This window comes from Jaculus jaculus, chromosome 12, assembly GCF_020740685.1.
Source record: "Jaculus jaculus isolate mJacJac1 chromosome 12, mJacJac1.mat.Y.cur, whole genome shotgun sequence".
Classification (NCBI taxonomy): Eukaryota; Metazoa; Chordata; class Mammalia; order Rodentia; family Dipodidae; genus Jaculus; species Jaculus jaculus.
In genome coordinates, this window is record NC_059113.1 from 16,937,761 (window position 1) to 16,964,389 (window position 26,629).

Sequence of the window (26,629 nt, forward strand, 5' to 3'; positions counted from 1 at the left end):
TCCCGTGAAGCAGCTCGTCCCTGGAGAGCTTCGGTGGGAGAAGAGCTGTGGGAAAGCGGGGACACGTTTCTGAGTGTCATTAGACCCTGGAGGAAACAGGCTGTTTGCCTGAAGCACATAGCTGGGTCCTGAGGCTTCCACGGTCCTTAACTTGGCTCCAGCTTTAGACGTAGGAAGGGGAACCTGCGCTTGGTTTACGAGTGATGCGGGATGCTGAGCAGGTCTTTGATGGGCCTGAGTGGGTGGTGGAAAGAGAAACACATGGGGAAATGGTCTCCACTCAGCCACAGTTGCAACGACTGTTTATCAGAAATTCACTGGGCCACAGACTCAGAATAGGGCCGAGGACCATGAGCCTGTGTTTTATACTCAAGGCCGCTCCCAGGTCCCTGCAGTTGAAGGAATCTGCTACCAGGTGATAGGCTGTCTCCTCTCATGGTCCCCTTTGTAGTTTCTTGAACAAACCCCTGCTCACATGTGGATACATATATAAGAATTAAAAGGCAAGGGGACTGGGGAGATGGCTCAGCAGTTAAAAGCGCTTGCTTGCAAAGCATGCCAGCCTGGGTTTGATTCCTCAGCGCCTACGTAAAGCCAGATGCACAAAGTGGCACATGTGTCTAGAGTTTGTTTGCAGTGGCTGGAGGCCCTGGCACCCCTCCTCATACAAATGAATAAATAATGATGGTTTAAAAAAAATTGAAAGGTAAGGGCTGAAAGGCACCGATGTCAAAAGCTAGGCCTGGCCACCCATGGCTGTGGCTCCAGTGCTGAGGAGGCTGGAGACAGGAGCACGAGTGGGGATCACTGGTCAGCCAGTCTAACTGAAAAATGGGCAGCTCCAGGTTTAGTGAGAGAGTCTGTTTCAGGGAAATAAGGCAGAGCAATGATAGAGGACACCCAGTATCTTCCACTGGCCTCCACGTGTGTGTGCGTGGGGCATGCATGTCTGCATGTATGCATACATGCACCACATATACGCATCATACACACCACACATACCAAAAAATTAAAAGGCAGTATTTGCACATGTGGTATTAGGGAGAAACCCTTTGCCTTCAGACGGGAGTTTTTTTTGTTTGTTTGTTTTTGGCAAGCCCAACAGACTGTCCTTTTTCTTTCTTCCTTTAAAAAAAATGTATGTTTTTTTATTGACAACTTCTATATTTACAGATAACAGACCATGGTATTTCTCTCCCCTCTCCCATTTCCCCTTCGTAACTCTGCTCTCCATCATATCCCCTCCTTCTCTCCATTAGTCTCTCTTTTAATTTGATGTCATCATTTTTTTCTCCTATTATAAGGGTTTTGTATAGGTATTGCTAGGTACTGTGAGGTCATGGATATTGAGGCCAATTTCTCTCCAGACAGTTGTATGTAAGGATCGGTGCCTTTCCTTTGGCTCTTACATTCTTTCTGCAGACTGGCCTTTTTCTTTTCTTTGTTTTTTAAAAATTTTTATTTATTTATTTATTTAGAGAGAAAGTGTGTGAGAGTGCCAGGGTATGCCAGGGCCTTCAGCCACTGCAAACAAACTCCAGATGCATCTGCCACCTTGTGCATCTGGCTTACATGGGTCCTGGGGAATTGAACCTGGGTCCTTTGGCTTTGCAGGCAAGTATCTTAATGGCCAAGCCATCTCTTCAGCCCTGGCTTTGTTTCAAAATTTGAGACAGACAGACAGACAGGCGGGGTGGGGGGGAATGAGAATGGGCTCGCCAGGGCCTCTAGCCACTGCAAACGAACTCCAGACGCATGTGCTACCATGTGCATCTGGCTTGTGTGGGACCTGGAGAATCGAACCAGGGTCTTTAGGCTTCACAGGCATGCACATTAACCACTAAGCCATCTCTCCAGCCCGAAGGCTCAATTATTAAAGGGACTTGCATACAATGTATGCTGGTTTGGGTTCGACTCCCAGGCCACCCAGGTAGGGTAGATGCAAAATGTTACACACGTGTCTGTGTTTGCTTGCAGTGGCAAGAGGCCGTGGTGCCCACCCCATGCAAATCACTTCATACATTTTTTTAAAAACTAAATTCTGCTGGAAGAACGTAGATGGCCATATCTGAAAGTATATTTAATGGACACATAGCAGTTGTATATACTTCAGGGTTACAGTGTGACATTCAGTATGTGTTTGTAAAGATCAGATGAGAATTGATGACCCTGTTTCTAGCCCAGCCAGTCACAGTTCAGCTGCATCTGCAAGACTTGATCCATTTCGGAAGCCCAAGATCATTTGTGTGGCATAGGCTGACATTTTTCTTAGCTCCAAGCTGCTTACCTGGGTGCGGGGAAATCTAATATTTTTTATTTTGGAATAATGGCTTGCTGCTTTAGGCACCTATAGAGTCCTGGGCTCACTTGTATTGTTGCATGAGTTGTTTGAGTCAACTTTAGACAAGTTTCAGGAGCGATTGTAGTGCTTGCTGTGTGGGACATGGATAACAACAGTTGTAGCAGACTTTCTGTCATCAAGGAAGCTGTGGAAGAGCTTTCCAGCAACCTAGGAGAGGTACCAATACATGCAAAAGCCCTGTTGTGGGGCTGGAGGGATGGCTTAGCGGTTAAGGCGTTTGTCTGCAAAGCCAAAGGATCCCGGTTCGATACCCCAGGACCCATGTAAGCCAGATGCACAAAAGGGTGCATGCATCTGGAGTTCATTTGCAGTGGCTGGAGGCCCTGGCACACCCATTCTCTTTCTCTGTCTACCCCTGTACCTCTTTCTCTCTCAAATAAATAAATAATATTAAGAAAAACCAAGCAGGGGCTGGGGGGATGGCTTAGCAGTTAAGGAGTTTGCCTGCAAAGCCAAAGGACCCTGGTTCGATTCCCCAGGACCCACGTTAGCGAGGTGCATGAGGGGGGGCACATGTATCTGGAATTCGTTTGCAGTGGCACGCCCATTCTCTCTCCCCTTTCTCTATCAAATAAATAAATAATAAATAAAAATTAAAGAAAAACCAGCAAACAACAGAAAAAAAAAGGCTGTGTTGTGGGAGGGAGCAGACTGGTACAGTGGGAACTGAGAGATGGCCTGTGTAGCTGGAAATAAGGTGCAAAGGATACACGGAGCACAGACACACACTTGGGGGGGGGGGGGTGTCAGCCAGAGCCGGGCAGAAACTGGTAGAGCTTTTGGGGACTTCAGTATTCATCCGCAGTGCCAGGGGAGGCCATTGAGAGGATGTAAATTGGGGAGTCACCTCATATTTTTTTTTTCGTTTTTTGAGGTAGGGTCTCACTCTAGCCCAGGCTGACCTGGAACTCACTATGGAGTCTCATGGTGGCCTCGAACTCACAGCGATCCTCCTACCTCTGCCTCCCGAGTGCTGGGATTAAAGGCGTGCGCCACTATGCCCGGTGAGTCACCTCATTTTAAAACAAATTATTTACAAGGAGAGAGAGAAACAGAGAAGAGAGACAGAGGGAATGGGTGTGCCAGGGCCTCTAGCTGCTGCAAACAAACCCCAGATCCATGGGCTACTTTGTGCATCTGGCTTTATGTGGGCGCCTGGAAATCAAACTCCGGGCCATTAGGCTTTGTAGGCAAGTGCCTTAACCACTGAGCTATCTCTCCAGCTCGAGCCATCTCATTGAATCCTCACAACAAAAAGCTGTGTTAGGTAATGTCTCCACTAAAGCCAGCATAGGTGTTGTGGACGGTGGGATAAGCAGTTTCCCCAAGGGCACCTGAAGGAAGATGGTGGAGACGGGATAAACCCCGGACAACCCAAGTTCATGGTTTCATGGTTCTTTGTGCCCAGTATCAGCCTACCTCCCTGAGACTATAACAGAAACCCCAGCTTTTAAAATGCTTTGAACTCTTAAGATGAAAGATTGCCCCTTAAATTAAAGGGTAGAGCTGTAGTGTAGAAACCTGAGTGGCCGGGAGGGGGGTGTCTGTCGTTCTCTCTGGAAAGACGCAGCGTGCATGGCTGCGCTCCAGCCCCTCCGGGGCCTGGCTGTCTGCTGGGTGCGGCTATCAGTACACAGAAGGGCTTGGCTTCTTTCGCCAGCTCTCCGACACTGCCATTGTCCCTAAGAACTCATTGTCCGTGGAATGTGCCCCTGGGCCTCAGGGACTCGGATTTGAGAAATCAGATCTGGGCAGTTCGGTCCACGGGCGGTTTTACCAGCACACCGTCCTATGCCAAGTTTCTGCCTTCTTCGCCCGGTCGGGTCCTCAGCTGGCTTAAGTGCATTCTTAGACGCTGCTTGGCGAGATGTCTGTCTCCGTTGGGAACCCAAGAGGCTCAGTTCAGAGCTCACGTGGGCCGACACCTGCTGGCCACAGCCCATGAGTTTCTGGATGGTGACAAATGTCCGTTCCTTCCTAGTTGACCATGTGGTTCCTGAGCCCGGGACCAGCCTGCTGGCTGCCTTCGACCAGTGGAGGGAATGGGCCGACAGCAAGTCCTGCTGTGATTACTCTCTGCATGTCGACATCACCGAATGGCACAAGGGCGTCCAGGAGGAGATGGAAACTCTGGTGAAGGATCACGGTAGGTCATGCCACTTCATGCCCTCTGCAGGGGCGTCTCCGTCCAGAGCCTGGGACGTTAACACTGTCGGGTCATGTGTCCACGTTTCTGCCTTTTCTGAGGAAGGGGCAGAGGGGGTTGGGGGCTGCTGCTCAGGCGATTAGAGGGTGCCCACCCTAGTGTGGGAATGGAAGCCATTACTGATGAGAGGGCATTGGCTCTGCCACATCTTCTCCGACAACTTCCTGCAGTTTAAGGGTTGAGGGACCTGCAAGTGCAGATCCCAGTGAAGTCGTGAGGCAGTCTTGGGAGGGCACAGCAAGCCAGGAGTGTTTGGGCAGTCACTGCCCACAAGCCTGGAAGAATCAGGTATCAGGATAGAGGAGCAGACAGTGAGACACTTCAAAGCTGGGGATTATCAGGGTTTTTTTTTTTTTTTTTTTGAAATTTTTTGCTCAAACATTTCCAGGGATTAGAAAGCTTCACAGGGAATTTGGTGGCATCCTGTCTTCCTCCAGGTGCCTCCGGAACTCCTGTCCATAGCAGCCTTGGGCCCAGGTTGGTGGCTAAGCCACTTAGCCTTCCAGGCCCCTTTGATTTCCTTGTGGGTTAGGTTCCTGGAGTCACCTGACGTCATGGGATCGTGACCTTCAGGGAACCACTACTGATTTTGGGTTCTTGGACTTCTAAACTCAGAGCCAATAACAGGCTGTGCTGGGACACATCTGGTGTGGATGCAGATGGGGGACATCGTTTAGCACGGTAAAAAGACACTGGATTGGGAAGCCAGAGCCTTGAGTTTATTCTTTGCTTATCCGCGGATTAGCTATGTGACTTGGCAAGTCACGGAAACTTTGAGTTTTGCTTTTATGAAAATCTCTCACTTGAGACCATTGAGCTAAGATGTAAGATGTCTTCTCTAAGACCCTCTCCAGCACGAAGGCCTCATAACAAGAAAGCCGACAACTTTTGACCTTTCTTTTTGAGAGTATCCAGACTCCAAATGGATTTTTAAACTTCCAATAACTTAACATGAATCTACTCCACATCAGGCCAGGCAGGTTACCATGGCAACTGTTGCCTGGCAAGCAGCAAAGAGCCAGGATGTCCAGAGAGGTATTAGCTCAGGCAGCTTCCAGCATCCCCAGGTGGCTTGAATTAAACTCCAAGGCTCTGAGGCTGTGTGGATGATTGTTTAGAATTTTGATGGACATTGGACAGGGATGTTTGGTCTGGTGCCTCAGGAGGCAAGAACTGCAAGACGCCAGTGTGAGCCTGGAGACATCTGCTTGTCGACCTAATGGGCCTTTTCTTATTTATAAAAAAATGTTTCTTAAATATCAGCCCCGAAGGCAAGTGTGCTTGCCAAAGAGACATTTCTTACTGATGTTCCTAGAATGAAACTTCTAATCATTTTCTTATTAAAGTCACAACAGACTTGTCTTGGGGACAGCTTTTTTGAAAACATGAAAGTGTGGCGAAATGTGTAGCATTAAGTTTACCGTTTTAACCCTTTGTTAGTGTGCAGTTGAGTTATATTAAATACATTCACCTTGTTTTGAAGCCATTGCAACAGTCTATCTTCAGAACTCTTTGCTCTGCTAAAATGAATTTCTGCCCCCATGAAACTATAAATCTCTCTTGTCTTTCCTCCCTAGTCCTCAGGTAACTGCCGTTCTAACTTCCCTCTATAAGAAAATGGGCGCGCCAGGGCCTCCAGCCACTGCAAACGAACTCCAGACGCATGCGCCCCTTGTGCATCTGGCTTACGGGGTCCTGGGGAATCAAGTTGGGGTCCTTTGGCTTTTCAGGCAAATGCCTTAACCACTGAGCCATCTTCCCCAGCCCTATGAATATTTAAAAATTTATTTATTTATTTATTTGCAAGGACAGAGAGAGAGAGAATAGGAATGAATGGGCATGCCGGGGCCTCTTGCCATGGCAAATTTCAGGTGCATGGGCCACTTTGTGCATCTGGCTTTATGTGGGTATTTGGGAATCAAACCTGGGCTGTCAGGCTTTGCAAGAAAGTTCCTTTAACTGCTGATCCATTTCTCCGGCTGTCTCCGGCTATGAATTGGTGTTCTAAGTCCCTCCTGTAAGTGGAACCCCACGGTACTTAGCTTTCGTGATTTGCTTGCTGCACCTAGCAGAATATCTTCTGTCTTCTGGGTTTTTCTCTGGTAGAGCACGTGTGAGAACTCCCTGTGTAAGGCTGGCTGGTGTTCCATCACACCCGGAACACACGTCACACATTCCCTTGGGTGGATTCCATTCTTTGATTATGGTGGATAATGTTGCTATAAACACGAACATGATCATACTGCGACTTTTAATTTTATCTGGTGCAGGTGTAGTGTGTGCGTGTGAAGCAGGTTCCTGCACCTGTACAGGTGTCCTCCCTCTGTTGCTTATCTGCATATTCCCTTGAGACTAGCCTCTCTCTCTTAATGCCGAGCTGCCATTTTCCTGATTGCCCAGCAGTTCCTCAGTCTCTGCTCCCCACAGGACTGTGGTTACAGATGCGCATGGATCCTGGGGAATTGAACTCAGAGGATCTGAGGTCACTTCCAGGACCTCATCCTTGGCAAGAAGTGCTCTTACCTGTGAGCATTCCCACAGCCCTAATACTACGTAAACTTTTGTTTTTGGTTTTTCGAGGTAGGGTCTCACTCTAGCCCGGGCTGACCTGGAATTTACTATGTAGTCTCAGGCTGGCCTCGAACTCACAGCGATCCTCCCACTTCAGCCTCCCGAGAGCTGGGATTACAGGCGTGTGTGCCACCACCATACCTGGATGCAACTTTTCATTTTGCTGTGATTTTTAAACTGACAGGAAAATTTTAAGAATGCTGAAAAGAATTTCCATGAGCTCTACTTCCAGATGCTCCTTGCTTTGTTGTTCTAGGCGAGCCCTCTGCCACTGAGCAACTTTCCTTTTTATTTCACTACAGGGCCTTGCCTAGGGCAGTCTTGAATGTGCAATCCTCCTGCCTCGGCCTCCTGAGTAGCTGGAATAACGGGCCTGTGACACCACAGCTGCCTTGTCACCCTCTTGTGTCTCCATCTGTGTCTCGATTCTCTTGCTCCTCTGTGCATTCCCCCCATATGCTCAGTGAACATCCACATACATACAGATTAGTTTTGGTTTATCTATTAAAAGTCGCATCTCCGTCTCTCTCTTCTCTGTTACCAGGGGTAAACTCCTTCCTCGTATACATGGCTTTCAAAGATCGCTTCCAGCTGACGGATTCCCAGGTAAGAGAGCAGGCCTTTGTGAGTAGCCACACTGACATCCAGCACACCACTGCCACCTGGAGAAGCAGCCTTCAGTGTGTTCCCATCCCATAGTGTCATGGAATATGTCGGGTGGATTCCCATTTCTGATAGAATTGGCTCTTAGTAGGAATGTGAGCCCAGTGTCCTGGTTCCAGGTCATCCTCTTATCAGGCTCTGCAAATGAGCCTTGATCTTTTATCCAGGATACAGAATGACATAAGGGAGCACTCAGAGCCCCTCAGCATATCTGGTGCAGAGCTGGGTGTCATCTCTCAGCCCCTTACCCCTCATCTCTGTCGTTGGGGGTTGTGTGAGAATGGCAGAGGGTCCTCCCCTGCCGATGGCTAGAAGTCGTGAGCACCCTTGGGTAGATCACAAAGCCAGGTCTACCAGGGGCAGCTGAGGGTCGCCATTTCTCAGAGGTGTTCAGGACGATTACAGGTTCCCACGTTTGAACCTGCCCTTCCTCTCCGTCAGATATACGAAGTGCTGAGTGTGATCCGGGATATTGGTGCCATAGCCCAAGTCCACGCGGAAAATGGCGACATCATTGCCGAGGTATGGAGCGTCCCTTTTTCTCATTTTGTCTCACCCTGCAGGGCGAGAGGTGGGCTGAAGAAAGGGAGGCAGCTGAGGGAGCCAAATAGCAGGGTGGGGAACCAGAGGGCCCGGCGTCCCTGGGTCCAGGCTCTGCCGGTCTCCTGGTGGCGGGAACACTGGTGGTGTGTGTGTGCCTCTTTGCCAGTTCTGCAGGACCCAATTCCCCACAGGTCATTTGTCTTGAATCTGCATTGCAGCTGCCCCGTGCCCCCCACGCCCCCACGGGAGCTCCCTAGTCATGCCTGAGCAAGGTGCCAAGGCCAGGAGGGTCTTAGCTGCCAGCATCGCTGAGGACGCCGGGCAGTTGGGAAGGTGTTGCTGTTACCTTTTGCTGTTGGGACAAAACACCCTACCAGAAGCAGCCAATGAGAGGAAAGGGTTTACTCCCAGCTTACAGTTTTGAGGGGGAGATCCTTTATGGCGGAGAGATCATGGCAGAGCAGGCAGTTGGCTCATAGCTTCATACATCAGCAAGTAGGGTAGGAATGGTGAGGGTCAGCCAGCTCTGGAAACCCAAAGTACTGGACTAATAAAATCTCAAGGTCCACTTGTCCTCCCCGCAGTGACGCACGTCCTCCTCCAGTGAGGTACGTCCTCCTCCAGCGAGGTTTCATCTCCTAAAACCTCCACCAGCTGGGGCTCAAGTATGAGGCTTAGTTATGTGCACACATGCGTGCGTGTGTGCACGTGCGCGCGCACACACACACACATACACACACTCACTGTGAAGGACACGTTACATTAAATTTTTTTTTGTTTATTTTATTTATTTATTTATTTGAGAGTGACAGACAGAAAGAGAAAGAGGCAGAGAGAGAGGGAGAGAGAATAGGCACACCAAGAGCCTCCAGACACTGCAAACGAACTCTAGATGCATGCGTCCTCTTGTGCAACTGGCTAACGTGGGTCCTGTGGAATTGAGCCTTGAACCAGGGTCCTTAGGCTTCACAGGCAAGCACTTAACCACTAAGCCATCTCTCCAGCCCCACATTACATTTAAACCAGCATAGGAGCTGTCATGGACCTGCCTTGCTCAGACAGGACTGGGAATGATGCAGTGAGCCCTCTCCTTATGAGGTCTTGGGGGGGGGGCATGGAGCAGTGGCCAGCAGAATTCCTTGTGGGGAAACTTTGTGCCCAGGTCACTAGCCATCGGCCACTTCATGTCAGCTGCCCTGATTGCCTGGTTTTCTTCACATATTTCAGGAGCAGCAGAGGATCCTGGATTTGGGCATCACTGGCCCCGAGGGACATGTGCTGAGCCGACCTGAGGAGGTGAACATCTGGGAGTGGGTCGTGTGACTTGGTGACCCTTTGGGCTTTGTGCTGAACACGCAGAACCCATTGTGAACCTATTGAGAAACGGGGCTTCTTGGATGCACACTGGTCTTTTTGAAACTGCCTGGAAAGAAGTACTGGGGAAAACAAAGCAAAGTGTAGAGGAGGCAAGAGGAAACCTTTTGGAACTTGGACAGATGGAGGTGACATTAGGGGTTCCCTTCCCAAAACAGGAAGAGGGAGAAGCTTGACAAGAGGGCTACACAGGGTCCCCTAGGACTTTAGAACCTTTTGCAGAACAAAACATGAAAATGGGAAGGATTCCTGGCTTACCGGAATGAGAGAGCTAGAGAGGGTATTATTGTTGCTCCTTTAACCAGAAAAATTACAGCCATTTGTCTAAGACTTCGCATGGGGACTTCTCTTCAATACAGATTTGCAGAGTCCCAAGTAGCTCATGATGAAGGTCCTTGTTGATGGTCAGCAGGGCCAGGAATACACCATCAAGGGAGTGCTCTTTTCAGCTAATCTGGAGCAACCTACCCTGTGTCAGACAATGAACTTGGTGCTGCCCTGAGTAATTTTCATCCTGTGACAGCTCTGTGTGGTGTGTGTGTGTGGGGGGGGGGGTGGTGGGGGACGGGACAGATGTGTGGACCTGAGGGTAGCAGAATGGATTCCAACCCCAGCCTCCAGGCTGCTGCTGATTTTCCAGTCTGTCAAGGGTGTCTGTTGTGTGTTAAACTCTGAGGGGGCGACGCACACAGTCCGACATGGAACCTTTCTAAGCCGACTTGGCGGTACAGTTCACTTAGGGAGGAGCCAGTGGTATGTAGGAGTCAGCAGTTCGTAAACAAATGAGCCTCCCTGTAGTGCCAGGATATTTTCCATCGCTAGCGTGATGGTTAACTTGCATTTGGACTTCACATAACAGCTTAACTGCCACTGGATGCTTCTTTTCCAAACCTTCTATGTGAGACCACCCATAGGATTTTCCATGATTTTAGCCTAGAAGATAGAAAAGGGGCCTGGGGAGGATGTAGCATGACGTAGGAGTCTCGAAGTCACCGGTCAGTGATGGATGGCTGATGGGAGCACTGAGGGACCCTGTGGGGACAGTGAGATAAGAGGGAAGGATCTTTCTTGAGAGGGAGTCTCAGTGAACTGGTGTTGCAGTCAGGTTCACATTGCTGGTAGACATCACCCAACCAAGAACAGCTTGTGGGAAAAAGAGGTTTATTTTGGCTTACAGGCTTTAGGGGAAGCTCCACAATGGCAGGGGAAAATGATGACATGAGCAGAGAGTGGACATCACCCCTTGGCCAACATATAACAGCAACAGGGAGAGTGTGCCAAACACTGGCATGGGGAAACTGGCTGTAACACCCATAAGCCCGCCCCCCAAAATACACCGCCTCCAGGAGGCGTTAATTCCCAAATCTCCATCAGCTGGGAAACTAGCTTTCAGAACACCTAAGTTTATGGGGCACACCTGAATCAAACCCCCACAGCTGGGCAGAAAGAAGGCACATGAAATATACATGTAGACTAGCACATGCCCCCAAGGGACAGCTGTCAGAGCCTGGGGTCCAGGAAGAGAGTGGACACTCAGATGTGCATAAGTAGAAGAGTTTTTTTAAAAAAATTTTGTTCATTTTTGTTTATTTATTTGAGAGTGACAGAGAGAGAGATTGTGAGAGAGAGAGAAAGAGGCAGAGAGGGAGAGAGAGAGGGAGAATGGGCACGCCAGGGCTTCTATCCACTGCAAATGAACTCCAAACGCGTGCGCCCCCTTGTGCGTCTGGCTAACGTGGGTCCTGGAGAATTGAGCCTCGAACCAGGGTTCTTAGGCTTCACAGGTAAGTGCTTAACTGCTAAGCCATCTCTCCAGCTCTAGAAGACTTTTTAAAAATATTTTTATTTTTAAAATATATTTATTTATTTGAGAGAGAAGGGAAGAGACAGCGAGAATGGGCGCACCAGGGCCTCTAGCCACTGCGAACATACTCCAGACGCATGCGCCACCTTGTGCATCTGGCTTATATGGATCCTGGGGAATGGAACCTGGGTCCTTAGGCTTCGCAGGCAAGCACCTTGACTGCTAACCCATTTCTCCAGCCCTGGAAGAGGTTTTATTTTAAACAACCATGTTGTTTTCACAGTATCTTCTTTTTGGATTGTATTGTGAGACTTACTAGTGAACATGGTTGTTAGGATATTCAGCAGGAGAAACCCTCGTGAGAGCTGAGCCCACGATGGACAGAGTTGACTCCAGAGCCGCTGGGATTGACCCACTTTTCAGCTGCCATGTCATCAGATTCATCTGCACTGCATTTGTTGCCGAACCCTTCTTCTTTGAGATGCAGATCTTCTGGTGGCCAGGAAACTTGAACTTGACCCTGTGTAGGGAGGGCCTCCATCACATGCTCTCTATTTTTTTTTTTTTTCGAGGTAGGGTCTCACTCTGGTCCAGGCTGACCTGGAATTAACTCTGTAGTCTCAGGGTGGCCTCAAACTCATGGCGATCCTCCTACCTCTGCCTCCCAAGTGCTGGGATTAAAGGCGCCACCACACCTGGCACGCTCTCTATACTTGATGACCTGGCCAAGGGGAACCATGGCAACTATGCCCTGGGGCTTCTGAAAGACACCATGCATACCTGCCTAGAACTTAGACTGGGGGACAGCATGAGATTGTCAGCACGGACACCCACCAGAAAGCCCCAGAGTCCTTTAGGGCAACTTGCACAAGCAACAGGCTGTGTACACGACCAGTGAGGTTGCTGTTTGCGGTCATTGTCCACCAGGTCCCATGAGAAAAGGAACCCGGCTGGCTGCAGTTTCACAATGTTTTTTTATTCTTTTTTTCTGAGGTAGGGTTTCACTCTAGCCCAGGCTTATCTGGAATTCACTATGTAATCTCAGGATGGCCTCAAATTCATGGCGATCCTCCTATCTCTGCCTCCCAAGTGCTGGGATTAAAGGCGTGTGCCACCACGCCTGACTGACAATCTTTTTTAAAAAATATTTTTACTTACTTGACAGAGAAAGAGGGAGAGAGAAAGAGAGGATGGGCACCCCAGGGCCTCCAGCCACTGCAAACGAACTCCAGACACATGCGCCCCCTTGTGCATCTGGCTATCATGGGTCCTGGGGAATCGAACCAGGGATTTTTGGCTTTGCAGGCAAACGCCTTAACCATTAAGCTATCCCTCCAGCCCTCAAAATCTTTTTTTAAGAAAATATTTATTTGGGGGGGAGAGAAAGAGAGAGAGAGAGGGAAGCAGATAGAGAATGGGCACGCCAGGGCCTCCAGCCACTGCAAACAAACTCCAGACACATGCACCACCTTGTGCATCTGACTTATGGGGAGTCCTGGGTCCCCTAGGCCCTTTGGCTTTGCAGGCAGGTGTCTTAACTGCTAAGCCATCTCTCCAGCCCAGTTTTATAATCTTTTTTTTTTTTTTTTTTTGGTTTTTCAAAGTAGGGTCTCACTGTAGCTCAGGCTGACCTGGAATTCACTCTGTAGTCTCAGGCTAGCCTCGAACTCATGGCTATCCTCCTACCTCTGCCTCCTGAGTGCTGGAGTTAAAGGCGAGTGCCACCGTGCCTGGCCCACAATCTTTTATAGAGATGTTACAATGAACCTGCCCTTCTTGGCCAGGACTGAGGACAGGGTAGCAACTCCTCCTTATGTGGTCTTGGGGGTGAAGCTGAGTGGCCAGCAGGACCAGTTGTACTTCTTGGCAGGAAACCTTGTGCCTGGGCTTCTAGTCATCAGGGTCACCTCAAGTCCAGCACCTCTGACCACCTGGCCCAAGTTCAGCCCACTTGGCTAGAGCGTGAACTCCATTCACAGCAAATATGCAAATCCAGACAGACGTGGGACCTGGATTCTTCCCACCAAGTCCCAGTGGAAGTCATTTGTCCCCTTTAATTAGTACCATTACACATCTCAACTTCCTCAGGACAATCCCAAGCTATGTCTGTTGCTCCTACAGTTGTTAATGCCCTTGTTCCTTTCCAAAATGTCTTATGTTGGGACATCCTGTGGGTTTCTGGCTCTCCAGGAAGTGCAGAGGGTCCTAGTAAGCCCTTGCCACACTTCACCCAGCAGGAGGCCACGGCGAGCCAGGGGGAGGAGCAGGGAGGCGGCCTTCAGCTATCCCAGGAATGGGAAGTATTTGGGTGTTTCAGTGAGCATCTTCAAAAGTCACTGGCTTTTCCTGGAGATGTCTGGACAGACCTCTTCCCCTAGTTATGTCCAAAGGCCGGGTGTGAGTGAAGCTTACTTTCCTTCAATTGGATGAGCCCTCCGGCTTGCCAAGTCAGCTCAGTCAGGAGCTTAGTCCCTCTGTGTGAAAAGTAACAGTGCAGCTTTAAGAGCCATTAATAAGGTGAGGTCACCTATTGGTGCAGCAGACACTTTTGAACACCCACTGTGAATACCAATTCTGCTTTGTGGTGTTGGGAGCTGGGCACAGAGGGTCCAGAAACGAACAAGACCAATCCTACCTCTCACTCCCAAGAGTTCACACCATAAGCCAGATGTGGTGGTGCACACCTTTAATCCCAAGACTTGGACGCAGAGGTGGGAGGATGGCCACCCCGAGACTAAGTAGTGAATTCCAGGTCAGCCTGGGCTAGAGTGAGACCCTACCTCAGAAAACAAAACCAAACAATAAAAGCAATAAAAAAGAGTTCACACCATAGTGTCTCACCAGGGTTTGGTGAGGCAGCAGCCAGTGGCCTTTCAGATCTGTAAAATACACCTCCATCCAAAGGCTTTTTTATTTTTCCTCCTCAGTCAGGGTTTAGGAGTCATCTTGTGGGGTCTTTAAACTTCCATTCACTGTTCACTGAAATCAGACTGAAAGAGCCCGATGGTTGGTCAGGGCCGAAGGTCTTGGGCTGAAGGTCATACCTTGCTGCGGCTGGCCAGCCCGGCTTGTGTCTCGCACGCAGGGGCCCTTGCTATTACAGGCTCTGCTGTCTGCTCTGATCCTGAGTCCTGTGAGCTTGCTTGGTTCTGTGGGTGATGCGGGCTTGCTTCATGAGCATGTGACAGAAGCTTGGCCTCAAAGTCACGTCACCAAGAATGTTCACTCACAGCGATGGGAGCAGAATCAATATGTAAATTTGACACTAGCCAGGGTCTGGGCCTGGTGGTTTTCAAGCATTAGCAAGTGGAATAATCACCAGGGATTGCTGCAGTCCGTGCCGCGGGTCCCCCTCCTGGAGTCACCATGCTCTGGGCTTGGGTGGGGCCTGAGTATCTGCAGTTATTCATTTGTTTATTTATTTATTGAAGTAGGGTCTCAGTCTAGCTCAGGCTGACCTAGAATTCATTATGTAGTCTCAGGGTGGCCTTGAACTCACCGTGATGTGATCCTCCTACCTCCGCTTCCCGAGTACTGGGATTAAAGGTGTCCGCCATCACGCCTGGCTTGTTATCTGCATTTCTTACAGACTTGGGCTGTTGTTGCCACACTCTGAGACTGATCAAGGAGCACTTACCCCGTTAGCGTACCACCCAATATCTCCGCTTTGGGGAACCTTGGGGACCCCGCTGCCTCTGTCTGTTTTGTCAGTGGGTGAGAGTAGACGTGAGGCTCAGCATCAGAGAAATGCAAATAGAAATCACATTGCGATTCCATCTCATCCTGGTCAGAATGGCGCTCATCAAGCAAATAACAACATATGCTGGTGAGGATGTGGACAAAGGGAACCCGTATACAATGCTGGTGAGAATATAAGTCAGGACAACCGCTGTGGAAGTCAGTATGAAGGTTTCTCAACAAAGTCAACATTGACCTACCATGTGACCCAGCTGTACCACTCCTGGTATTTACCCAAATGACTTCAAGTCAACATATCCAAGACACTTGTGCATCCATGTTTACTGTAATACTTCTCACCATAGATGAGTTAAGGAGCCAATCTCTCAACAGAGGAATGGACGAAGAAAATTATTTTTTCAGTCAAAAAAGTTATGACAAGGGCTGGAGAGATGGCTTAGCGGTTAAGCGCTTGCCTGTGAAGCCTAAGGACCCTGGTTCGAGGCTCGGTTCCTCAGGTCCCACGTTAGCCAGATGCACAAGGGGGCGCACGCGTCTGGAGTTCGTTTGCAGAGGCTGGAAGCCCTGGCGTGCCCATTCTCTCTCTCTCCCTCTGTTTTTCTCTCTGTGTCTATCGCTCTCAAATAAATAAATAAATAAATAAATAAATAAATAAATAAATAAATAAATAAAAAGTTATGACAAATACAGGAAAATGTATGCAACCGGAAGCATCATATTAAGCGAATTAAATCAGTCTTGTAAAGATAAACATGTTTTATTTCACGTGTAGGTCCTAGATTTTATATAGATTCCTAAAATCACATATGTACTGACTTCTGTGAAAGTCGAGAGAAACAGTCCAGGGGGGCAACGGGGGCCAGCAGGGAGGAGGAGGCGTGAGACAAAGGGGGTGTTAGTGAGGTGTGGGGTTAATACGCTCACGGCACGTTATATACATACATGCACACGGGCCTCACTCGATCCAGTGTGAAAAGTGATGGGGGCACGGGGTCGAGCTGACGTCTCACCGCCGGCCGTTCTCCTGTAGGTGGAGGCTGAAGCCGTGAACCGTTCCATCACCATTGCCAACCAGACCAACTGCCCCCTGTACGTCACGAAGGTGATGAGCAAGAGCGCGGCGGAGGTCATCGCCCAGGCGCGGAAGAAGGGTGAGCGTCGGGAGGGGGGGGCCCCCGCGGCCACGGGCAGCTGGAGGGAGGGCGCTTCTGTCTACACCCTCGTGCCAAGCTGGGCCACTTTCATCGCCTTCCAGCATTAACCTAATTACAGCCCAGCGGGGCCAGGGAGCTACAGTTTCCTCCCTTTGTTCCACGGCCTTGTTAGTATCTATTTAAAAGTCAAGGCTGGGTGCCCCCCCACCACCCCAAGAAAGTTGATTTTAACTGTCGCCTAAACAAACTGGGTATGTACACAGATCGTGTCGCTTCCCACTGGTTATGGGACCATCCTGGGGAGTGCTGGTTTCAAAATGTTTCTCCCTTCTGGTAGGTGGGATTTCCTAACCAGGTAAAACTCCGAGCCTGGCGCAGGGCAGGATGCATTTTGCCACTCATGGGATCCTCTCTGGGGCTTTGTACCCTGCCGAGCCCCTGCGGGCAAGGCTGCTTCTCCTGAGAAGGGTCTTAGAAACTAATTCACTAAGTGCAGCTCCTAGCGCGTCCCCTGGGGGACTTTGTGTGGAATACCTTGTACATTATGAATAAGCCGAGTCCTACCGTCACCTGCCACTGGCTAGCACTTTGGCCAATTACACCGCACCCGAGAATCATGTACAGAGAACCTGAGACAGTGTTGGTTTGAGGAGGAGACAGCTTGATGTCAAATGAGCATTGTGAAGGGGTCCTCTTCCTTCCTGTCCCGCCACCTGTGTGTCTCCACTTCCCTTTCTCTTCCATTCTTTTTTTTTTTTTTGGTTTTTCAAGGTAGATTCTCACTCTAGTCCAGGCTGATCTGGAATTCACTCTGTAGTCTCAGGGTGGCCTCGAACTCATGGTGATCCTCCTACCTCTGCCTCCTGAGTGCTGGGATTAAAGGCGTGTGCCACCATGCCTTGGCTCTCTCCCATCATTCTTAATTCTTTTTCTTGACTCAATCTGATCTTTCTTTCTCTCTCTCATCTCTGTCTTTCTCTGTCAATAAGGAAACAATTTGGCTCCGATGGCTCCGTTTCTACTTTCTACATGATGTGATCCACATGGATCCAGAAGAGCCATGGGATGTTTTTGCTGGTGGGTGCCTCGGTCCAAGTTGCAGAACAAATTGCTCAATGGCCACTCATTCAGTGTGTCCCAAGAGATGATGGCTTCCAGAACAACCCTGTACTCCCACCCTTGCTCTTTGGAACTCTCTGAGGACTCCAGGGCTTTGAATTAAAAAGTTGTTGTGCTGCTAATTCTTGGGAACCTGCTGTCTTCTGGAAGCTTGAAAGAATTGCTTTTTTTTTTTTTTAATTTCACTTTATTTTATGGTATTTTGAGACAAGAGTCTTGTGTAGCCCAGGCTGCCCTTGAACTAGCTATGTAGCTGAGGGTGACCTTGAATGATCACCTACCAAGTGTGGAATTGAAAACATGTGCCACCATGCCTGGCTGGAATTACCTTTTAAAAAAAGAAAAATTTGAGAGAGAGGGAGAGAGAATGGGCACTCCAGGACATCCAACCACTGCAAACACTCCAGATGTATGCACCACCTTGTGCATATGGCTAATGTGGGTCCTGGGGAACTGAACCCAAGTCCTTTGGCTTTGTAGGCAATCGCCTTAACCACTAAGCCATCTCTCCAGCCCTGGAGTTGTCTTCTTGAAGAGAGCATTCACCCAATCTATTTAGAATCTGCTTTGAGTTATTTATTTATTTACTTTTGAGGTGACCCTGTGGAACAAGTCTGAGCCAGCATACTTCTGGCATGGCTGACTGGGTATGCATGAGGTCCAACCTCAACACTGAACACCATTCATAGCATTGCGGCTTCCCTGCAGCCAGGACCCAGTGGGTGCAGTGTCTGTAAAAGGGGGACAGTCAGGGGCCGGTTATGTTGTGCATTTTATGAGCCATTCTATACCCAGAAGGTTATGGGTGATTAAGGTAAACATTTTAACAAGATTTGGCCTTTGGAGTTCAAAGTGTGACAAAGTCACACGCTCACCCGTCCACATTGGAGAATGGAGGGGTTCAGCCTCCTGTCAGATCATAGGCGGAGAGTTGAAGCCTTTAACCGTCCCCCCCCCCGCCCCCCCCCGCCACAGTACCAAAACCCTTTCTCCTTCCTGAAGTGTGGGCCTGGTATGTGGTAGAGTTCAGTTCTGCGTCAGCAGTCTCCCTCTCCCAGGGCCTCTCTGTTGTCCTTGTAGCTTTTGGCCGTGTGTGTGTGTGTGTGTGTGTGTGTGTGTTGAGTATCAGAGGAAAATATTTCAGTCTGTTCTGTTCTAGACCACCCTTCCATGCACGAGTCCCCTGTGTCTGTGTTTCTCAGTGTGGCGGTTACATTAAAACTGTCATCCAGTTGCCCTTCAAAGCCCTGGCACCAGGCAGACCTGGGGTGCTGGGAAGGAATACCAGTATATTCAGGTGCTGACAGATGAGCATGAAACCTTAGCCTCCTCCTAGCCTGGGAAGGCTCTCTATCTTGTTGGGGTTTATTGACAGTGTCAGGAAACGGCCTGGGCAGGAATGCTCGTCTTCTGTTTTGCTCCGAAGCTCAGAGCCAGAGAAGAGAGGGGGGTCATCTGACTTGAGGCCGTGAATCCCTGTGTTAACACCTGACTGACTTCCCTTCACCCTGAGGTTACTTCGGGGTTGGGAACGCGTGCGGTCTGTGTGCTTTGAGGCTTAGGTCTTTCTCTCTCTTAATCGCTGTGTGTCTGCAGTCACGTGTCAGTGTAGGTGCACGTGTGTCACACTGTGTATGTGGAGGTCAGGACAACCTCTGCCATCAGGCTTTGCCTTCTCCCTTGTTCAGGAAGGGTCCCTTGTTCATCGGTGAAAACGCCGGCTTAGCTGACCTGTGGGTTTCTGAGGGTTCTCCTGTGTCTACCTCCCATCTCAATCTAAGAGCACTGGGGTAACAAATGTGAGCTACCAGGTCTGGCTTCCCATTGGTTCGAGGATCCGAACTTGTGTCCTCACGTGATTGCGTGGCAGTCATGTCCCATTGAATGTCTCCGAAACCCTGAAGCTTAGTGTTGGTAGAAACTCGAGCCTAGCTCAGCAGAGACCTGGGTAAGAAGAAGCAAAGATTCCCAAGCAGCCGAGAAGAAGCTAACAGAAGGCTGTCTGAAGGGATCAGTGACACGGCTCTGGGTCACAGCTGGCTCCAGGGTGCTCTAGTCACGTTGTCCTGGATGGTCGACCTACCATCGCAGCTGTTAGTTTTCCTTCTGCAAGGAGTGTGGCGGTTGTGGTCAAATGAGATGATGTAGGTTGAGCCGTAAGAATAACTTACCAGTTACTCTTCTCAGCGAAGAAGGGAGGGCTGGTCCAACTTGGTGCACGGTAGGCGAGCTAAACAGAGACACCTGCTGACCTCGGGCAAAGGTTTCCTGCTAAGGATTGCTTTTCTACCTCCAGTGGGTTCTTCTCCCCCTCCCCCACCCAAGGTAGTGCCAGGCACTGCCAACCTCTTGTCCCTGTATTTCATCTGCGATATGGAGAGAGTCTTCACTCCTTCCCTTGGCTTTTCCTATGTGACTCTTCAAGCTTTAGGTCCCAGGAGCAAGAGATGGTCCTGATTCTCAGTGTCTTCCCTTGGCGGGTGGGGGATGCATGAGAAGAAAGTCCCAGGGGAGTGACCAGTGGAGGTCCAAGCCCAGCAGGACGAGAGCACAGAACAGAGAGGCAGGCCAGGCTGTGGGAGATAACATGCCCTTCTTAACACACCCACAAACCAGCCAGTCCTGTGTCTGAGGCAAGAGCTGTTCTGTTTAGGTGAGTATGGAAGTCAAACGTGAGAATGGTGTGGGGGGGTGAAATCCCAGTGGGGGATACGGCTCGTCATATGCCAGCTGGACCCAACGTGACGGCAGCCCACCTTTCCTGGGAGCCTGTTGCGCCATCATCCTGGGCCAGGCTGCGGAAAACCACCTCATCAGGCTCACTTAGCAGATAAAGATCTCCCCTCCCATCCTCTCTTCCCTCCCTTCCTACTTCTTTATTTAAAAACATTTTACCTGGTTGTGGACTTGTGCATGCGCACATGCACGCACATCTGTCACAGGTGTGTGTGAGTGTGCCAGGGTCTCCTGCTGCAAATGGACGCCCGATTCATGCACCACTTGGCACCTGGCTTTATGTGTGTGCTGGGGAGTTGAATGTGAGCTGGCAGGCTCTGCAGGAAGGTGCTTTTTATCCACTGAGCCATCTCCCTGGCTTTCATTCACTTATTCATTTTTCATGCCTGCGGTTTGAACCTGAGGCCTTGCGCTATACAATTGACCTACATTGCTAGCCCTCTTTTAAAAAACTACTTATTTTTATATTTATTTATTTGAGAGAGAGGCAGAGCGGTAGAGGGGGAAATGGGTGTGCCAGGGCCTCCAGCTACTGCAAATGAACCACAGATGCCACCTGGTGGGTGCATCTGCCTTACATGGGCCTTGGGGAATTGAATGTGGGTCCTCTGGCTTTGCAGGCAAATGCCTTAATTGCTAAGCCATTTCTCCAGCCCCTAGTCCTATTTTTTTGGGAGGGGGGCAGGATCTCACTTTATTGTCCATGCAGACTTTGAACTTGTGGCCCACCTATCTCAGACTCCTCAGTAGCTGGGATTACAGAACTGCACTTGCCAGGACTGGCTCAGGTTTTACTTTGGCAAGAATGTAGACAGTACTCAAGTTTAACAGGCTCATTTCACTGAAGAGAAACAAAAGTGCACACATTGAACACATTGTTTCAAATCCCTCAGCCTGTGGTGAGCAGAAACCGTTATTCCCAACCTCTAAGCTATTTCTTCCTGAGGATCCAGGGCAGGACTTTCTCCTCTAGAACACTCTACCTTAGGCTGCCTTTTGCCCTTGTGTGGCTGTGGATGGCTTTTTGTGTGGGAATGCTAGCCCATGGGTAGTGTCTGGTAAGCTCCTTTCTCTGGTAACATCCTTCTCTTCACCACCATCCTCACCCACCTCCAGGACCCATGGACAGACACACTGAAAACAGTCATGGCTAATGAGAGACACTTAAGTCCTGGGAACTCAAATCTGAGGCAAAAACTTGTCAACAGCAGTGCTCAGCCTCAAGAGAAGCCTGTAATTGTGTGGTCCTGAGACCTGTGAAGACAGCCTCACCTTGGGAATCATTCCTTAGTGTTAAGCTAACACACACCGCCTAGTAATCTTGAACTAGACAGGGTTGACTGTGGTAGGTCATTGGGTTGTGAGTGTCCTAAAATCCCAGCAAATCTTTACTAGAGAAACAGCCAGTGGGAGGATGGGGGAGAGTAACAGAAAGACAGACAGACACAGATATACTTCAGGGAACTGACTCGGGCAGTTGTGATAACAAGTCTGAAATCTGTCAGGAAGGCCAACAGGCTTAGGGACTCAGGTGACAGATGATGGTGCCACTTGACATCTGAAGATGGGAGGCAAAAGCCCTTCCGAGTCAGCCCCCCCCCCCTTTGAACAGCACGTACCTTGGCAGGCCATTCATCCTCATAAGGTAAGATCCTGGGTCTGATTTTCAGCCATATCAGCTTTTGTGTTTGGACAACATCAGAGGCTTTCTCAGGGCAAAAGAAAATATTGAGTCATTGGGTGGTGCCCGACCTGGGAATGTCAATCTCAGAACTCATTCCTTTCTTTACCGGTTTGCTCCAGCACTGTTAGAAGCAGCTACCCAGTCTCATTGGTTATCTTGCAAAAAACCATTCTGGCCGGGCGTGGTGGCGCACGTCCTTTAATCCCAGCACTCAGGAGGCAGAGGTCGGAGGATTGCTGTGAGTTCGAGGCCACCCTGAGACTCGATAGTGAATTCCAGGTCAGCCTTGGCTAGAGTGAGACCCTACCTCGAAAAACCAACCAACCAACCAACCAAACAAACAAAAAAACCATTCTGTTTTAGGAATAATTTACAGGGGATATGCAATTGGAATGTTTTGTGATTTCTACTGTCCCATCACGGTATGGTTTACAAGCGTTCACTGTGAATAGAAAAGGACCTTGAAATAATGTCAGATTAATACCAATCCCAGGGAGTTCAGAAAACTCATGCAGCAGATTTTGTTTCTTGCTTGGTGAGGTGGTACATGCCCACAGACCCAGTCCTCGGGAGGCAGAAGCAGAAGCAGGAGGATTTCTCCCTGAAGACAAGCCTGAGCTGTGGAGAAAGCTGAGTGGGTAGTGCTTGCCTTACGAGCACAAAGGACCCAAGTTGGATCCTCAGCGCCCACTCATGGTGGCAGGCGTGGCACACTCGTGATCCCAGTGCTGGGGAGCTGGAGAAAGGAGGCCCCCAGGGCTCGCTGGCCAGCTAGCCTAGGCTATTTGGTGGATTTCACTGGGAAAAGCTCTGTCTCAGAGGAGGTGAGGATGGCATCTGGCTTGTCCTCTGGCTTCCATATATGCCTGCATACACACGTGCACACCACACAGAAGAAACATGCACACACACACACTCTCATTCACACACAAAGGATTTGCTGCTTTAGAACCACTCTTGCCGTCAAAATCTCATTTCATAGTCTGTCAGCCATAATGCTTGTGGTGTGCGTTCTCTAAAAGAAAAGCAGTGCTCTGTGTGTGTGTGTGTGTGTGTGTGTGTGTGTGTGTCCTGTCCGTCCGTCCATCCATCCTAGTCCATTTTTCACTCTGCCTCTGGCTACATGGCTCCCTTGTTGCTACCTTGGGTCCGTCCGCCTGCTTCGTGTTCATGGGAAATGACTTAAGCGTTGGAGCCGGAGCTGTCAGACATTTCTAACCCCAGCTTGCATTTGTTCTTCGTGAATACTCTCGGGGCCTGGGCCCGTTGTGAATCAGCCTCGCCCGCCAGTCCCCTGCGCTCCTGGCTGGAGCAGCGCGCCTGTCTGAGGCTGGCTCGGGGGGGGTCACATCTCTCAGTTTAAACTTTCCCTGGAGAAGAGAATCTCGAAGCGCCCACAGCCGCCAAGAAAGCGTCAGCAGCGTGTTTAAAGAAGCACACAAAGAGCAATTAAGCCCTTTGTGGTTTATTATTATTAGAGGTAATGATCGTTGGCACGCAGCTTGCTGGTGTCCGTGGCCTGGCTGGGCTCTGGAAGCTGCTCCCTTGAGCCATGGGGTTTATAATAGGAGGAGCGGAGCCTGGGGTGAGGCACTGGGGTGGGAGACAGAGCCTGGGCGTGTGAACCGCACTCCCCTGGAGGTAAGAGACCTTGGCTGTGCTGATTAACTCCTGCCTTTTACAACTGAGGACAGAATTAAAAATCAAAAGACGGTGAGAAGTTCTTGACTTCCTCACGCCCGCAGCAAGGCATAACTGCTCCTCTTTGTCTCCCGGGTGGTGCCCACTTGTCCTGAATCTCCTTGTTGGTGGGTTCAGGAGTCCTCCATCTGCCGTGGTCTAAGGAGGAAAAGTGCTGGCCACCAGTGGTCTTGGAAGCTTCATCCCCATGAAGCCCTGGGGTTTCTAGAGGTTGAAAGCAGGGCTCCTTGTATTGTGAGGTGCGTGCTTGTGTAACTGAGGCCAGGGGACCCTTGTTGAATGGCACCCCACCCCCAGTCAGAGATGTAGCTCACCGGTTCCCAGCACCAGTCTTTTCTCCACCCTTGGTTTCCAAAGTCAGGACTGAGGGGCAGACCCAGGGCAAGACGGACCTTGGCAAGTTTCAGGGAGCTCTGGGGACGTGGATACCCATCCAAAGAGTTCCCCAGACCATCACGACATTTTCCCTTTTTTTTTTTTTTTTTAATTTTTATTAACATTTTCCATGATTATAAAATATATCCCATGGTAATTCCCTCCCTCCACAACATTTTCCCTTTCAAGCACCATTGTAGTCATGAACTTCTCGTCGTGACAAAACCAGGAGATCTCCAGGTTCAGTAGGTCCTTTGTGCTCACTGGGGGGACAGTGGCCTGCAGGACCTCCAAACCTGGCTTGGGTCAGGGATAAGCTAATTTCACCCCCATGTGTTTGGGGTTCCAGCCAAAAGCTGAGAGCTGGAGATCCTGGGAGAGTCTCCAACTGTGGCTGCTGCTGGGCCCTGCGTGGCCGTTTGTGTCTTGCAGAGGGCCCGGCAACAGCTCTGTGGTCTGGTCATTGATTATGTGGTGTTTTTCTGCTTTGAGGGAAGGAACAGCCTCCTGTTGGGGGAACTTTGAGTAGGTCAAGAGTTCGGGGGTCCCATCCAGGCTCTTTTTTTTCCCCCTTTAGGATGCAGTTTGCCTTGCCCTCTGTTCTGGAACCTTCCCTCTTGCCAGGGGATTGTTCTTTGGATTGCCTGGGGGCAGCTGCACTTAGGGCTTCCAACACTCTCTCGGGCTGAACAGCCACTCCTTTGTGACATTCCTGAGGCAGGAGGGAGCCAGCTCTCAGCCTGTCCAGCAGAGAGGGTGTTGTGGAATATTATCAAGTGATAAGCCTTTGAAAAGACGGTGGAGAGGCCGGGGAAACACATTCCTGTCTGAGGAGGGTTTGGCCTTGAGGGACTCTTGGCTGGTGGGAAGGGGAGAAGAGGCCAGTGGGATTTAGATGACCTCAGATCAAATTCCTGTAATGAAATGAACGATGAGAGCACCGAATCGGCTTAACACACATTTACTGAGTGCCGTCCCCTTCCATGTGAGCCAGAAACGTGATTGTCAGGGTGTCACCATAGAACCCAAACGGTCAAAAGTGGGCGATTACTGGAGTGGAGGATAGGGTTCAGGTGTGTGTGTGGGGGGGGAGTGGGGGATGGTACAATGCCTAAACTGAATTTTGTATCCTGCTAAAGAGGACATGGAAAAACCAGTTGTGGGCACTGGGGAGATAGTAAAGTGCTTGCTGTGCAAGCAAGAGGACCACCCGGGTCTGGCTGTCCAAGTACCTCATGAAAGCCTGGCACGATCCTGCGTGCCCGTTGTCCCAGGGCTGGGCAGGGGAGACAGGAAGATTGTCCCAGCTTGCAGCACCAGGTTGAGTACTGCACAGACTCTCTCTCAAGAAATAAGGTAGCAAACCAGGCGTGGTGGCGCATGCCTTTAATCCCAGCCTGTGGGAGGCAGAGAGACATAAGGGCTTCTTAGACACGAAGTGTGGGCTAGTGGGTGTAGGGACAGGGTTTCCCTGCGGATTGTTCTGGAAATGTCTCCGAGCCTGGATGGAGAGGAGTGGAAGAGCACTGGGAAAATATAAACCCGAAGTCCAGTTAGGGGCCCTGTTGGAATGAGCTGGGAGAAGCCATGAGGCCAGGTCTAAAGGAAGAAGGTAATTTAACACAGAATAATGTGGCATCTAACAGGTATACATGGTTCCCAGTTTTCTTGGCGTAGACAGAGAAGAGGAACTGACATTCTTGGACATCGTATTAACTTAGGCTAGGCTTCCAGAAACCCTGAAATTCTAGTGGCCTAATTACTGCTCTCACGAAGCAGCTGTCCTTCTGCTGGCCAGCTCCCTCCCATGGCGACTCAGGGACCCAGGAGTCTCTCTGGAATATCTTGACACTGCTTTGATCTGTAGCACCTCCGCTCAGCGCGGACACATGCTGTTTTGTCCACAGCCCTCTAGCTAGAACTAGATGTGAGCTGGTTGGCTGTTTGCTGCACAGTAAGATTACGTCCACCAAACTGAAACAAAAAACACAAAAGTCTGGATGTCTCTGAGGACGGGCTGGTTGGTAGCCATCTACACTGGGGATCGGTGGCGCGGGAGGTGGACGCTGGCAGGGTGATTGGTATCAGCTCCTGATAGAGCTGTGAGTCCTCAGAGCAGTGCCACAGGAAATCTTAGGGAGCACTTGCCTGTTGGATGGCCTTGGCTGCCTGGGACTTGACCCCCGGTGATCTTGATGATCTCACTTGTGAGAGGAGTCTGCGTCCCCATGGAGGGGACGGTAAGAACACTGGCATACGTTTGGTAATGTCTGCTAAGGGTGACCTCTGGTCCATGGTGTGCTGGACTGAGCCACGTATTCATTGTTCCCCAGGAACGGTGGTGTACGGTGAGCCTATCACTGCCAGCTTGGGGACCGATGGCTCCCACTACTGGAGCAAGAATTGGGCCAAGGCGGCTGCCTTCGTCACCTCCCCACCCCTGAGTCCTGACCCGACCACTCCAGACTTTCTCAACTCATTGCTGTCCTGGTGAGTCCTGGGGACTGGTTCACACCGTTCATTTTCCCCTGGTGGCTGGGAGCGGACTTGAAATAGATTTTTACTCGCCAAACTGAGATCACAAAAATGAGAATAAAGAATTATTCTGTCACCATCCCAGGTAGGAGTTCCCAAAATA

The 26,629-nt window shown here is 50.0% G+C and overlaps 1 protein-coding gene and 1 non-coding gene across 3 annotated transcripts in view; one reads left to right on the forward strand and one right to left on the reverse strand.

The window, feature by feature from the left end:
* The window catches only part of Dpysl2 (dihydropyrimidinase like 2), a 150,672-nt gene that overhangs the window by 111,330 nt on the left and 12,713 nt on the right, over window positions 1-26,629 (forward strand). For both annotated transcript variants that reach the window (XM_004665832.2, XM_004665833.2), the window contains exons 4-9: window positions 4,344-4,508; window positions 7,684-7,745; window positions 8,244-8,324; window positions 9,573-9,641; window positions 16,253-16,373; window positions 26,325-26,481. In XM_004665832.2, coding sequence (XP_004665889.1) covers window positions 4,344-4,508; window positions 7,684-7,745; window positions 8,244-8,324; window positions 9,573-9,641; window positions 16,253-16,373; window positions 26,325-26,481 — 655 coding nt within the window. The remainder of the gene's footprint in view (window positions 1-4,343; window positions 4,509-7,683; window positions 7,746-8,243; window positions 8,325-9,572; window positions 9,642-16,252; window positions 16,374-26,324; window positions 26,482-26,629) is intronic.
* LOC123453899 lies at window positions 12,359-12,491 on the reverse strand. The gene has a single exon (XR_006633071.1). It is a non-coding gene; the product is annotated as a small nucleolar RNA SNORA70 (small nucleolar RNA).